This window comes from Staurois parvus, unplaced genomic scaffold, assembly GCF_062004578.1.
Source record: "Staurois parvus isolate SC_StPar_1 unplaced genomic scaffold, SC_StPar_1.0 ptg000144l, whole genome shotgun sequence".
Classification (NCBI taxonomy): domain Eukaryota; kingdom Metazoa; phylum Chordata; class Amphibia; order Anura; family Ranidae; genus Staurois; species Staurois parvus.
Window position 1 is genome coordinate 1,619,345 of NW_028317940.1, and position 15,723 is coordinate 1,635,067.

The 15,723-nt window shown below is 45.8% G+C and overlaps 2 protein-coding genes across 2 annotated transcripts in view; both read right to left on the reverse strand.

Moving 5' to 3' along the window:
* Window positions 1–3,392: 3,392 nt before the first annotated feature.
* Window positions 3,393–7,718, reverse strand: LOC149465061 (uncharacterized). The gene is made up of 8 exons (XM_089673694.1): window positions 7,655–7,718; window positions 6,960–7,068; window positions 6,354–6,488; window positions 6,144–6,267; window positions 5,624–6,027; window positions 5,326–5,514; window positions 5,062–5,209; window positions 3,393–4,676 (listed from the first exon to the last, which is right to left on the reverse strand). The coding sequence occupies exons 2-8, from the start codon at window positions 7,041–7,043 to the stop codon at window positions 4,018–4,020; spliced, it is 1,743 nt and encodes a 580-aa protein (XP_089529820.1). The 5' UTR covers window positions 7,044–7,068; window positions 7,655–7,718; the 3' UTR covers window positions 3,393–4,017.
* A 5,283-nt stretch (window positions 7,719–13,001) lies between these two features.
* LOC149465062 (uncharacterized) overlaps window positions 13,002–15,723 on the reverse strand; it is a 93,426-nt gene continuing 90,704 nt past the window's right edge. The window contains 2 exon segments of the mRNA XM_089673793.1: window positions 13,002–14,270; window positions 14,272–15,187. Of these exon segments, the coding sequence (XP_089529919.1) occupies window positions 14,048–14,270; window positions 14,272–15,187 (1,139 nt within the window). The 3' untranslated portion in view covers window positions 13,002–14,047.

Sequence of the window (15,723 nt, forward strand, 5' to 3'; positions counted from 1 at the left end):
TACTGAGGTGATGGTAAAGCAGGGCGACTGCCCATATGTCATATTTATAAGTGTAATAAAAAGCATAAATTTTGGAAATTTTTTCTGAGTGTCACATTCTGTTCATAATGTAGCCGCTTTTCTGTGAATTCCTTTTCACAAACCCTCCTTTTCATATGCCTTTTTGGCTACTGAATGGAGACCAAATATTGGGTGATACGATAATTTAATTTTATAACCTCTCTATAATTATCTTTAGCCTGTATACAATATAGCCCTCACCCCCACACTCTGTACCCTGGGCTGTATATGCATACTCCGGACCACCACACTCTGTACACTGGGCTGTATATGCATACTCCTGGCACCTGCACTCTTTATGCTTTATTGTACGACATGAGCGTGTTGTTCAGTAGTCAGTATGTTATTGAAGATCCTTCCTAAAGGTCGGCTGTGTGGAGAGAAAAGAATGTGATGGAAGAGTCCCATTTTTACCAACCATTGTGCTGAGGTTTGTGTGTGACTGTTCGGCTCTCGCTTGTGGCTCCGTGATTAAAGCATGTTTTGCGCATACAAGGAATGTATTATCATGCACACAGTGAGTAGACTAAGGTTTTTAGCCCCTTCAACTGCAATTGGCTCTGGGTGCCCAATATTGAACTCCCCCCCCAGGAAAAGAAAACCCAATACGACCCAGTACTGTACTGCCTGGAGCACATTGGTGGATCCCTTGGATTTGACGACAAAGCTTTGAGGCCAAAAATTTGCTTCATGATTGGATATGATTTTGATCCTTCCTCATCTCATTCCTATGTAGATCTATGGTGTTGCCCGCCCGGTATCAGCAAACACAGTCATGGTGCAAATTGCAAACACCAAATTACAAAACCTTCCCAAACCTACCTACAATGGTGGAATCATTTGTCTCGAAGACCAGCAGTACCTAAATTCTGGAGAAGAATAAGTGCACTCTTAAGCATTGTCCCTGGAATGTACAACCCCCCACCATGGTTCCAAGGTTTCACCATCCCACCAGCAAACCCAGCACCGGCATGGTGTATGCTGCTGAGTAGAGGAGAAGGAGACCAGAGAGTGTCTATGCGCTGATCACCCCTAGTTAGACTGAACCCAGAAGCAGTACATATTGTGTCACTTCCAGGGTTAGCACTATTATTCCTGGCCACTGTGGCTGGAGAAGCTGCAACTGGAGCGCTATCTGATCTCCATTATCTTCAGTGGAAGGCAGGAGAGACCACAATCTGATCTCCATTATCTTCAGTGGAGGGCAGGAGAGACCACAATCTAATATCCATAATCTTCAGTGGAGAGACCACAATCTGATCTCCAATATCTTCAGCGGAGGGCAGGAGAGACCACAATCTGATCTCCATTATCTTCAATGGAGGGCAGGAGAGATCACAATCTGATCTCCATTATCTTCAGTGGAGAGACCACAATCTGATCTCCAATATCTTCAGCGGAGGGCAGGAGAGAACACAAGCTGATCTCCATTATCTTCAGCGGAGGGCAGGAGAGACCACAATCTGATCTCCATTATCTTCAGCGGAGGGCAGAAGAGACCACAATCTGATCTCCATTATCTTCAGCGGAGGGCAGAAGAGACCACAATCTGATCTCCATAATATTCAGTGGAGAAACCACAATCTGATATCCATAATCTTCAGTGGAGAGACCACAATCTGATCTCCATTATCTTCAGCGGAGGGCAGGAGAGACCACAATCTGATCTCCATAATCTTCAGTGGAGAGACCACAATCTGATCTCCATAATCTTCAGTGGAGAGACCACAATCTGATCTCCATAATCTTCAGTGGAGAGACCACAATCTGATCTCCATAATCTTCAGTGGAGAGACCACAATCTGATCTCCATTATCTTCAGCGGAGGGCAGAAGAGACCACAATCTGATATCCATAATATTCAGTGGAGAAACCACAATCTGATATCCATAATCTTCAGTGGAGAGACCACAATCTGATCTCCATTATCTTCAGTGGAGAGACCACAATCTGATCTCCATTATCTTCAGTGGAGGGCAGGAGAGACCACAATCTGATCTCCATAATCTTCAGTGGAGAGACCACAATCTGATCTCCATTATCTTCAGCGGAGGGCAAGAGAGACCACAATCTGATCTCCATTATCTTCAATGGAGGGCAGGAGAGATCACAATCTGATCTCCATTATCTTCAGTGGAATCTGATCTCCATAATCGTCAGTGGAGGGCAGGAGAGACCACAATCTGATCTCCAATATCTTCAGTGGAGAGATCACAATCTGATCTCCATTATCTTCAGTGGAGGGCAGAAGAGACCACAATCTGATCTATATAATCTTCAATGGAGGGCAGGAGAGACCAAAATCTGATCTCCATAATCTTTAGTGGAGGGCAGGAGACCACAATCTGATCTCCAATATCTTCAGTGGAGACACCACAATCTGATCTCCATTATCTTCAGTGGAGGGCATGAGAGACCACAATCTGATCTCCATTATCTTCAGTGGAGAGACCACAATCTGATCTCCATTATCTTCAGTGGAGACACCACAATCTGATCTCCATTATCTTCAGTGGAGACACCACAATCTGATCTCCAATATCTTCAACGGAGGGCAGGAGAGACCACAATTTGATTTCCAATATCTTCAGCGGAGGGCAGAAGAGACCACAATCTGATCTCCAATATCTTCAATGGAGGGCAGGAGAGACCACAATCTGATCTCCATAATCTTCAGTGTAGAGACCACAATCTGATCTCCAATATCTTCAGCGGAGGGCAGAAGAGACCACAATCTGATCTATATAATCTTCAATGGAGGGCAGGAGAGACCAAAATCTGATCTCCATAATCTTTAGTGGAGGGCAGGAGACCACAATCTGATCTCCAATATCTTCAGTGGAGACACCACAATCTGATCTCCATTATCTTCAGTGGAGGGCATGAGAGACCACAATCTGATCTCCATTATCTTCAGTGGAGAGACCACAATCTGATCTCCAATATCTTCAGCGGAGGGCAGGAGAGACCACAATCTGATTTCCAATATCTTCAGCGGAGGGCAGAAGAGACCACAATCTGATCTCCAATATCTTCAGTGGAGGGCAGGAGAGACCACAATCTGATCTCCATAATCTTCAGTGTAGAGACCACAATCTGATCTCCAATATCTTCAGCGGAGGGCAGGAGAGACCAAAATCTGATCTCCATAATCTTTAGTGGAGGGCAGGAGACCACAATCTGATCTCCAATATCTTCAGTTGGGGGCAGGAGACATGAGGGGGGGGGGGGGTCTAACAGACCCCTGATGTCTGAACCACTTGAAAACCAAGCCTTTTTTGACACCTTTTAATTACATGTAAAAATCAATAATTTTTGCTACAAAAATTACATAAAACCACCAAACATGATTTATAGTTTAAAGCAGAGGCCCTGGAGAATAAAATGAGGGGTGTTACAATTTTTTCTGTCCCATGGTATTTGCGCAACAGTTTTTAAAAAAACAAAACACTTTTTGAAGTTTAGTGCACAAAAACACAATTAAATACCCAATGGTTTGGTAAAACATAAATGTTGTTAAGCCGAGTAAATAGATACCAAACATGTCACTCTTTAAGAAGGAGGAGCCAGTTCAAAGTCGAGGTCAGGTACTGGGCGTGAACGAGAGCAAGCGGTAGTCAGGAGGATAGCCGGGATCATACACAGAAGAGCAGAGTAAGTCCGTTAAAGAAGCCAAAATCCATTTTGTACCAATCCAGGCCGCAAGCATGCACGGTCACGCATCAGTGCGCATTCGTATGCGTCCACGCACATCTATTGTGCGCCAATGCGCATATCTGCAGCCATGTCAGGTACTGGCAGGAATTTCAGGTCTTCATGAGCCTCTGCTACCACATGAAGAGCTGTGATGTCCAAAATTCATATAGAAGACATTTCCCGCACTCAAGGCACTAATACACCTCGAGGGTTGTGTGGGACCCCTGATGTAAAGGAAGACAGGACAGGACTACATTTCCCTCACTCAGGACAGGAAAGTGGCTTCTCCCCCATGTGAGATCTCTGATGTCTGTAAAGATGGGAATTCCGTGCAAAACATTTCCCGCACTCAGGACAGGGATACGGCTTCTCCCCCGTGTGAGATCTCTGATGTCTATGAAGATTGGAGTTTTGTGAAAAACATTTCCCGCACTCAGGGCAGGAATATGGCTTTTCCCCTGTGTGAGACCTCTGATGTTTGACAAGTTCTGATTTTTGTACAAAACATTTCCTGCACTCAGGACAGGAATATGGTTTTTCCGCCACGTGATACCTCTTGTGTCTGCGAAGATCGGACTTTGTTAAAAAAGCTTTCCCGCACTCAGGGCAGGAATGCATTTTCTCCCCCGTGTGAGAGCTTTTATGCACAAGAAGACTGGATTTATAATCGAAACGCTTCCCGCACTCAGGACAGGAGAACCTCTTATATGTTTTAAAGATGGCAGCGTCCCGCACAGTCTGAGGTTCCTCAGGGTACGAGGAATCCGATGGTCCATCTACACTGGGTGGTGCCGGATGGACATTGGAGGGAACCGGGTTTTCTCCTGGACTATACTGTGTGATGTCCTCATCTTCTACTTTCCAGTCTGGAGACAAAGTGAGACAATCCTCGGAGGTTTTCCTCATCTCCCGGCCATGGACTAAAATACAAAGAAAATGAGGATTACTAGACAGGAGCCCCACCAGGGGTCAGAGAGTGAGGATGGGGGGAGGACAACCAAGAGGAAGACTGGACTCATCCTGAAGAGTCAAGACACATGCCCCAAGTGCCTAGGTGAAGAAACACGTCTATAATTAAATTCAACATTTTGCTTCCAGCTGAACCCCAGAATCTCCATAAATCCAGTCTAGAGACATAAATTGTGTCTGCAGCACAGAGAAAGAAGATTATCCGAGAGGAATCCAGGAATACAGGACGGGGAACACAGCTCAAGAAAGTATTACAGGCTGATATCACCCCGCCCTACTCTGGACCAGTCATTGAGCAGTATGGGTGGAGGAATGGATTTAGTGTTCATGACCCACCTGTGCTGATCTCTGTAGGAGTGTCCTCCTCTATAAATGTCCCCGTTATTCCATCCTCCTCCATAGACTGCTGATCATCCCTCACATACCACTCTTCTTCTTCTTCTTCTGATTTAACCTCAACTTTTATATCTATCAGATCTTCACCCTAAACCAAGAGAAGGAGAGAAAATATCATCTGTAAATTATTCATTATTAGCTCACATAAAAAATTCCACACATTGTCTCCATAAGTCCATGTTCCAGATGTTCCATTCCACCAACCTTGTAATCTTTCTGTGTGGAATCCCAGGAATACAGAGAACGGGGACATCTCTCTGGTGGGTTCCTGATATTAGGTGGCTCCATCATGTCCTTGTTTCCTTCTGAAAACTCCTCCATCACTCCATACTCCTCATCCTCCTCTGTATACTCTTCTTTGACAACAATATTATAATCCCCGAGGTTTCCATTCTGTATATATAATAAGACATTCATTGAAACATACAAGCTTGTGTATAAATCATAATTATGAGCGACTTTCCTAGGTCATTTCATGTTCCTGACCCTCAGCTCCACCTACCTGATGATGGTGAGGGATGGTGGGACCTTCCTGTGTGGAATCACGGGAATACAGAGGACAGGGACATCTCTCTGGTGGGCTCCCATGACTGGATCCATCTACCTGATGATGGTGGGGGATGGTGGGACCTTCCTTTGTGGAATCCCGGGAATACAGAGGACGGGGACATCTCTCTGGTGGGTTCCCATGACTGGATCCATCTACCTGATGATGGTGGGGGATGGTGGGACCTTCCTTTGTGGAATCCCGGGAATACAGAGGACGGGGACATCTCTCTGGTGGGTTCCCATGACTGGATCCATCTACCTGACGATGGTGAGGGATGGTGTGACCTTCCTGTGTGGAATCCCAGGAATACAGAGGACAGGGACATCTCTCTGGTGGGTTTCCATGACTGGATCCATCTGTAGGAAACACACACAATGACTGAATCCATTGTTTCTATGTGTTTATCAGATGATGGGGGATCTAGGTGGATCCTCCGTACTGCTCTCTCCTTTCCAATAAAGTCTCCTCTTACCCGGTGATGTGAGGGGCGGCTGATTGTCCATCATGACGTCCTTGTAGAGGTCCTTGTGTCCTTCTAAATACTCCCACTCCTCCATTGAGAAATAGACAGTGACACCCTGACACCTTATAGGAACCTGACACACACAATGATACAGTCACCATCCAGACACATCCCTTGTCTGTTACTGGAGAATGTCCCAGAATTCCTGGCACTGCTCACCTCTCCTGTCAGCAGCTCCATCATCTTCTTGGTGACTTCTAGAATCTTCTGCATGTTGTGTCTCTCAGGGTTTAAGGAGTCACATGGAGGCACTGTGATGGTCATATGATCACCTGACTTCAGAAGAGGAAATCTCTGTATTGGGGAACCAATAGGAATATCATGTTAGACTCCCAGAATCCTCCTCACCTCTCCGGTCAGGTCTGTGTATTATTAATAGAGATGAGAGTGATGTCATGTGACCTCCCAGAATCCTCCTCACCTCTCTAGTCAGGTCTGTGTTTTAATAATAGAGATGAGAGTGATGTCATGTGACCTCCCAGAATCCTCCTCACCTCTCTGGTCAGGTCTTTGTGCTGTCATGTGACCTCCCAGAATTCTCCTCACCTCTTCGGTCAGGTCTGTGTTTTATTAATAGAGATGAGAGTGATGTCATGTGACCTCCCAGAATCCTCCTCACCTCTCCAGTCAGGTCTGTGTTTTATTAATAGAGATGAGAGTGATGTCATGTGACCTCCCAGAATCCTCCTCACCTCTCCGGTCAGGTCTGTGTTTTATTAATAGAGATAAGAGTGATGTCATGTGACCTCCCAGAATCCTCCTCACCTCTCCGGTCAGCAGGTAGATGATCTCCAAGGTGAGGTTTAGTATCCTCTCAGTCATGTGACTCCGGTCCTCCTCCATCCTCATTGGTCATGTGATCTATACAGGTTTCCTGTAGACCAATAATTGATAACAGAGAATGATCTGGACTGTACTGGTTGTACAATATTAGGATGGGAGGGGAAGGGGGATAATATGAGGGACATTCAGTTTACTGTTTCCTGTGTATTTGGGGTCCATGAGCCTTTTACCCCTTGACGTTTATGTCTAAACAAAAACCCTATTCTCCACAATGAGGAGTATGTTCCGGCCCCAGAAGTGGGGGAATGTTCTGCCCCTGAAGGGGTTAATCTGGGTTCCCACACTATATGTGTGTATCATCATCTACTGTAGAGAAAAGACATCACAGTGACTATGGAGGAAGAGAACGGACATGACGGTGGAGGAAGAGGATGGACGTGATGGTGGAGAAAGAGGACAGGTGTGGTGGTGGAGGAAGAGGACGGACGCGACGGTGGAGGAAGAGGATGGACGCGACGGTGGAGGAAGAGGATGGACATGACGGTGGAGGAAGAGGATGGACATGACGGAAGAGGACGGGCGTGACAGTGGAGGAAGAGGACGGGCATGACGGTGGAGGGAGAGGACAGACATGACAGGGATTTACTAGGTGTAGATATAAAATCAGATCTTATTACCTCCTCTGCTGCCACTTCCAACAATGTCTCCTCTCTACTTCCTCCCGACTCACCTCTCACTGGGAACATCCTATTTATACCTGACATCACTTCCTGTCTGTACCTGACATCACTTCCTGTCTTCCATAGAGACTTCCTGTCTGGGTAGAAGTGAGATCACCATCTTGTGGAGCTCCGAGGAACTGCAGACACGAGAACCGTCTGGTAGTGTGACCCCGGCCTTGTGCTGGGTGTGTATGGACTGTATGTCCTCACAGAGGGGTCACTTCCACTCCCACCTGGGAAACATGGCAACTTACTACTTAAGTTGATTGTTATGGGTCCAGCAACCAATGGCATCCCAACAACGGATCACCTATTCCCACCCAGCCCATTCAGTTTTCAACTGGGGATTCCTGGCTGACAGATGAATATAAACACAATAAAAAAAAGTTGCTTGGAGTCCCCCCAAAAAAAAATTCATACTAGACCAGTGGTTTTTAACCTGGGTTCGATCGAACCCCAGGGGTTCGGTGAGTCAGTCTCGCGGGTGCAGTAAATATTCATTATTATGTTTTTGTTTTTGTGTGAAAATCATGTTTAATGGTTTTGTTCTTTGTTCTTAATTGTTTTGTTCATTTTGTGCACCTATGTATAAATATATACCTAAATATATACCTATGTTTTGAATTTTAAAAATCATATTTTATTTTTCCAATTAAGAAGGGTTCGGTGAATGCGCATATGAAACTGGTGGGGTTCAGTACCTCCAACAAGGTTAAGAACCACTGTACTAGACCCTTCAGGCCTGATATGGATTTTAAGAAGGAACTCTTTGCAAAAATAATAAAAAAAAAAACAAGAAAAGAAAGTGTGGGATGCCCCGAAATCCATATCTGAGCATGCAGCCTTGCTTTCCAGGAAAAGGTGGGGGTGGGAGTGAGCATGATCCCTAATGAACCATATCAGGCTATGTACCCTCAATATACGGAAAGTATCATGCCAAATTCCTTCATTCCTGGTTGGAAAGTTGAGGAAGTCCAATGTATGAGCTTGTATTGGGGAACATGAGGAATCTGTACAACATATGGCATCGGAAAATGTCGATCTGTCTGCAGAAAACGGAGTTCCAGATGATGGGGGAGGTTCTAGAGAAGTCTTCAAGACAAGCATGGGAGGAGGTAACAAGGAAGCTAGAGAGCAGGATGTCTTGGGAGGAGTGGAGAGGATGATTTGAGCGATATCTGTGGATGAGGTTGGTGATGTAGCTAAGGAGCTGATGTTGTGGATGGCATTGTACGTTGTGGTTAGTATTTAGAATTTTTACGTTGGGTTAGAGGAAGCCAGTAAGGGGATTGGCGGAGAGGGGCAGCAGTCGCTGAGGAGAAGGTAGTCAACTCTGTCAAAGGCAGCAGAAAGGTCTAAGAGTACATGTATGGAGTAATGAGCATTGGTTTTATCAGTTCGTGGGTCATTAGTCATTTTTCATAGGACAGTTTCATTGGAATATTGTGGGAGAAGCCAGACTGTAGGAGATCAAGGTGGTTGTTGACAGTGAGGTTGCAACTCATATGGTTGTGGTCAAGGCGTCCAGGAAGCCTGGAGGTGCACAGGAGCAGGGGGATGGGTCTCAACAGGTGGGGTCCAGTGAGGGTTTTTTAAGTATCAGGGGAATGTCGATCTGTCTGCAGAAAACAGGGAGTTCCAGATGATGGGGGAGGTTCTAGAGAAGTCTTGAAGACGAGCATGGGAGGAGGTAACAAGGAAGCTAAAGAGCAGGAGGTCTTGGGAGGAGCGGAGAGGATGATTTGAGCGATATCTGCGGATGAGGTTGGTGATGTAGCTAAGGAGCTGATGTTGTGGATGGCTTTGTATTTTGTGATTAGTATTTAGAATTTTATACATTGGGTTAGGGGAAGCCAATAAAGGGATTGGCAGAGAGGGGCAGCAGTCGCTGATCGCTGAGTTGCTGAGGAGCGGGTAGTCAACTCTGTCAAAGACAGTAGAAAGGTCTAAGAGTATGCGTATGTAGTAATGACCATTGGTTTTATCAGTTTGTGGGTCATTAGTCATTTTTCATAGGACAGTTTCAATGGAATGTTGGGGGAGAAGCCAGACTGTAGGGGATTGAGGTGTTTGTTGACAGTGAGGTTGCAACTCATATGGTTGTGGTCAAGGTGTTCAAGAAGCCTGGAGGTGCACAGGAGCAGGGGGATGGGTCTTAAGTTGCTCAAACAGGTGGGGTCCAGTGAGGGTTTTGTAAGTATGTGGAGCCAGGAGAGGCCAGAGTCTAGGATTACACCTAACACCCTGGAATGTGTGGAGGGACCAATGGTTGTGCTGTTGATCTCAGTGGTAAAGTCATGGGGGATGGGGTGAGATCGGGCAGGAAGAAATATTACAAGTTCAATTTTAGAAAGATTGAGTTGGAGGAAATGGGGTGACATCCATACTGATACGTCGCTCATAAAAATTTGAGATACGTGAGGAGACCAAGGGGGTGAGCTGGGGAGTAGAGAGATCTGGGTGTCGCTGGCATAGAGATGGTATTGGAGCCATGGAAGCATCTCAACTGGCCCAGGGAAGGAGAGAATAGGAGGGGCCCGAGGACAGAGCCTTGGGATACTTCAACAGAAAGAGGAGCGGAGGAGAAAGTGTTGTGACACAGGAGCTGAGCTGAGATAGTTAGGAGAACCAGGAAAAAGCAGAGTAGCAGAGCCAAGGGAGTGGAGTTTACCGAGGAGGAGCGGGTAGTCAACTCTGTCAAAGGCAGCAGAAAGGTCTAAGAGTACGAGTATGGAGTAATGACCATTGGTTTTATAAGTTCATGGGTCATTAGTCCTTTATCATAGGACAGTTTCATTGGAATATTGGGGGAGAAGGCAGACTGTAGGGGATCGAGGTGGTTGTTGACAGTGAGGTTGCGACTCATATGGTTGTGGTCAAGGCGTTGAAGAATCCTGGAGGTGCACAGAAGCAGGGGGATGGGTCTCAAGTTGCTCAAACAGGTGGGGTCCAGTGAGGGTTTTTTGAGTATCAGGGTAACCAGTGCATGTTTGTGCAGGGAGGGTAGGGTACTGGTGGAGAGGGAGCGATTGAAGATGTGGGTTAGAGAGTTTAGGATAGAGCAGGGAGGAGGTAGTAACAATTGTAAGGGGTCAAGGGGACAGGTGGTGGAACTCAGAAAGGAGTTTGGCAACCTCCATTGTTACAGGGTTGAAGGAGGAAAGTATTGAGTGTAGTGTTGGACTTAGTATGTCGTTTGGAAGAGAAAGCTGGACACTTGAGATCTTATCACGGATTGTGTTGATCTTGTTTTTAACATGACTGGCAATCTCCTGGGCAGTAAGCAAGGTAGTGGGTGGAGGCAGTAGGGTGTGAAGGAGAAGCAGAGTCAGATTCCTAGAGCCAGGTTTTGGTAACAGCGAGTAGGTTGAGGGAGTTGGACTGGAAAAGTTAATTGACAGAGGCAAGTTTGTTAGAGACTGAGCGGGCATTCCAGAGGGCACATATGAGGTGGGTACTGAGTTAACCACTTCCAGTCCGGACACTTTCACCCCCTTCCTGACCAGGGCAATTTTCAGCTTTCAGCGCTATCACACTTTCAATGACAATTGCGCGGTCATGCAACACTGTACCCATATGAATTTTTTACCATTTTGTTGAGACAGAAAAAACTTTATTTTGGTGGTATTTATTCACCACTGGGATTTTTATTTTTTTTGCGATGTAAATGAAAATGTGCAAACATTTTGAAAAAAAGTGTTTTTCTTATAAAATTTTGCAAATAAATAATATTTCATGATAAATCTTGGCCAAAAGTTATTCCGTTATCTTTTTAGTAAAAAAATAAATAAGCCAAATTAGTTTATAACCAAATATTGTAATTTTTAAACATTTTTTTTACATTTTTATTTTTTTAAATTATTATTTATTTTATTTATTTGTTGTTTTTTTTACATACTGTCACCCTAGCAGTACATGGTGACACTGTACTACTTTTGAGGGGTGATGAAGATTTTTTTTTTTTACACTGATTGCTTTTACACCCATATAGGATGTAAAAGCAATCATTTCTCTTTCTCTCTGTCTGCATTCTTGCAGCCATTGAGAACTACTGAGTGAGCTGTGATTGGTCACAGCTTGTCACATGGTACAAGGCTGTTGTGAATAGCCTTGTAAAATGTGTCCTCTGTGATCATTCACAGATTTCGCATGTAGTAAGCAATGATGTCACAAGTGACATTTTGCTTACTACTTTGCATGTGATCACTGTTGGCCAATCAGTGATCACATGATCAGGACCTCGTACAGAGGTCCGTCTGACGATCGGTGTTTCACTGTGTCCGGAGGACACAGCGGGCACCGGATTGCGGTGCTGCGCGCTCCCAGGGAGCGTGCACAAGAAGGGTGTGGGGAGGCCGTTTATAAACGGCCACCTGACCCTGCAGTGCCACCATCCAGCCGTTTATATACAACGGCCAGTCGGGAAGTGGTTAAGGAAGCAAGGGAATTGAAATAAGAGGTTGAGGTTGCTGCCAGAGAAAGGAGATTGCCGATTCTGCCCTGCATGTCTGGTCCCAGGTGCTAGGACACCAACCGCTCAGGAGGTCAAAAGTTTCAAAACTTTATTTACACAACTTCAGCATTACAGCCAACAGAACAGCAACAGTCTTTCCCTAACCTAGTTCCTAAGTCAGGCTTGTGGCTGCCCCAGCATACGTGCACAGGCAAGGGTCCATAAAAAAACAATATTAAACTTGTACTACAGTCTACATTTAGAGCCTTTGTGTTTCTCCCATTGGTTCTTCTACTGTATATCAGATTCTGCTTCACTCTACCACAGCCTGTCCTGGTATCTAGACTGTCCCATCCCCTTCCTCATCGTTGGATTCCTACAAATTGGATTCATTTAGACTCTCCGTGGATTTTTGGTCTGCGGGTTCCTCCTGGTTAGGATGCAGCATTTTGAAGGAGGCACCACAGAACAGTGTCCCGTTCCACCAGTCCAGCTTGACTCTACCACCTCTCTCCCAGTGACCATGCACCAGCTTGGACCCCATGCACTCACATTCTTCACTCTTTTCTCTTCCATACCCTACAGCTAGGTCCCTAAGGTCACTGCCCCACAGGTCTGGTCCCAGGTGTTGGGACACCAACCGCTCAGAAGGTAGGCTATGAACTGCTCTCCTCACGATACACGAGACCCGTCACCCCTGCCGATACCGTTCTCTCGTTTGGCTGTCACACCATACTTCTTTAGTACTTGCTGCCCCTTGTTCACCCCGTGTGTGCACTACAGGAGCTGTTCTTCCATACACCATTACCACCATGCACACCTTGAAGTGACCTCAGACCAGGCACGGCAAACGTTTCAAAGCTTTATTTACACAACTTCAGCATTACAGCCAACAGAACAGCAACAGTCTTTCCCTAACCTAGTTCCTATGTCAGGCTTGTGGCTTCCCCAGCATACCTGCACAGTCAAGCGTTCATAAAAAAACAAATATTAAACTTGTACTACACTTAGAGCCTCTGTGTTTCTCCTGTTATTTCTTCTATATCAGAGTCTGCTTCACTCTACCACAGCCTGTCCTGGTATCTAGACTGTCCCATCCCCATCCTCATCGTTGGATTCCTACAACTGGATTCATTTAGACTCTCCATGGATTTTTGGTCTGCAGGTTCCATGCGCCTATGACTTTCCTTGTGTCTCTGTATCATCACCTGAAGCTGTCAAGAAGGTTCCTCCTGGTCAGGATGCAGCATTTTAAAGGAGGCACCACAGAGCAGTGTCCCGTTCCACCAGTCCCGCTTGACTTAGCACCATGCACACCTTGAAGTGACCTCAGACCAGGCACAGCAAAAGTTTCAAAGCTTTATTTACACAACTTCAGCATTATAGCCAACAGAACAGCAACAGTCTTTCCCTAACCTAGTTCCTAAGTCAGGCTTGTGACTTCCCCAGCATACCTGCACAGGCAAGGGTCCATAAAAAAACAGGGTTCACAGTGGCAGATCTCCAGAAATGGTGTTCTTCAGGGGGGACTGTGGGTCCCTTGCATGGTGGGTATGATGGCAGGAAGGCTTCTCTGAGGTGGAACTGCTCCCCCTTCTCTGTAAGCAGCTTGAGATTACATGCTGTGGCTTGTGTGCATTCTCTCTAATGCAGACTGTCTGACTGGGCAGAGCCCTCCTCCCTTTTATATCAGTACAGGTTAGGACGCCATTTTTATTCTTCTCCTGCAATCAATGGCCAACGCAGTCCCACACTTCATCCACGTCTTTGGTGACCTCTGACCTCCTTATGAACTGTTTCTTCCATGATGAAGATCAGCCATGGAGTATATCTGAGGTGTAAATCAGGGTGTGCTTCTTCCCCACATGAGAGCTGGGATGTCCAGTAATATTCATCTAGAAGACATTTCCCACACTCACACACCTCCAGGGTTGTGTGGGACCCCTGGTGTACAAGAAGACAGGAATTGAGTGAGGAACAATTCCCTCAGGACAGGAACGTGGCTTCTCCCTCGTGTGAGATCTCTGATGTGTGAAAAGATACGACTTCCTTGAAAAACATTTCCCACACTCAGGACAGGAATACGGCTTCTCTCTCGTGTGAGATCTGATGCTTGTAAAGATTGGACTTCTTTGAAAAACATTTCCCGCACTCAGGACAGGAATATGGTTTCTCACCCATGTGCACTTTCTGATGTAAGGAAAGCTGTGACTTAACTGAAAAACCTTTCCCGCACTCAAGACAGGAATGTGGCTTCTCCCCCGTGTGAGACCGCTGATGTCTGCAAAGATTGGACTTCGATGAAAAACCTTTCCCGCACTTAGAACAGGAAAGTAGCTTCTCCCCCGTGTGCGTTCTTTGATGTGTGTATAGATTAAACTTCCTTGAAAAACATTTCCCGCACTCAGGACATAAATATGGCCTCTCCCCTGTGTGAGATTTTTGATGATCAGAAAGATTGGACTTCCTTAAAAAACATTTCCCGCACTCAGAACAGGAATAAGTTTTCTCCCCCGTGTGTAATCTCTGATGCGTATAAAGATGCGACTTCCGTGGAAAACATTTCCCGCACTCAGGACAAGAATACGGCTTCTCACCAGTGTGTGATCTCTGATGTCTGTGAAGATTGGACTTTTGTGAGAAACATTTCCCGCACTCAGGACAGAAATAAGGCTTTTCCCCTGTGTGAGACCTCTGATGTTTGACAAGTTCTGATTTTTGTGCAAAACATTTCCCGCACTCAGGACACAAATATGGTTTTTCTGCTATGTGAGACCTTTGATGTGCTAAAAGTTGTGATTTTTCTACAAAACATTTCCCGCACTCAGAACAGGAATACGGCTGCTCACCTGTGTGCATTTTCAGATGTCTGCAAAGATGTGACTTATCTGAAAAACAATTCCCACACTCAGGACAGGAGTACGGCTTTTCTCCCGTATGAGACCTCTGATGTTTGACAAGATGTGATTTTTGTGCAAAACATTTCCCACACTCAGGACAGGAATACGGCTTCTCACCCACATGTGATCTCTGATGTCTGTAAAAATTATACTTCTCTGAAAATAATTTCCCGCACTCAGGACAGGCATACGGCTTCTTCTCCACATGAGATCTCTGATGTGTGGAAAGATGGGACTTCTTTGAAAAAACTTTCCCGCACTCAGGGCAGGAATGACGCTTCTCCTCCATGTGAGATTTTTTGTGCTTATTAAGCTTAGATTTAAAACAGAAACATTTCCCGCACTCAGTACAGGAGAAGCTCTTCCCTGTTGGAAGGCCGGCCCGCTCCCGCACAGTCTGAGGTTCCTCAGGATACGAGGAATCCGATGGTCCATCTACACTGGGTGGTGCCGGATGGACATTGGAGGGAGCTGGGTTTTCTCCTGGACTATACTGTGTGATGTCCTCATCTTCTACTTTCCAGTCTGGAGACAAAGTGAGACAATCCTCAGAGGTTTTCCTCATCTCCTGGCCATGGACTAAAATACAAAGACAAAGAGGATTACTAAACAGGAGCCCCACCAGAGGTCAGAGAGTGAGGATGGGGGGAGGACAACCAAGAGGAAGACTG

Bases quoted from the DNA above. Each gene is read 5' to 3' on its own strand.
- LOC149465061 (XM_089673694.1), bottom strand. From the start codon at position 7,043: ATGAGGATGGAGGAGGACCGGAGTCACATGACTGAGAGGATACTAAAC. The intron at 6,489-6,959 runs GTGAGGAGGATT...TCCCCAATACAG, and splicing joins TCTACCTGCTGACCGGAGAG to AGATTTCCTCTTCTGAAGTC. The intron at 5,515-5,623 runs GTAGGTGGAGCT...TTATATATACAG, and splicing joins CCATCCCTCACCATCATCAG to AATGGAAACCTCGGGGATTA.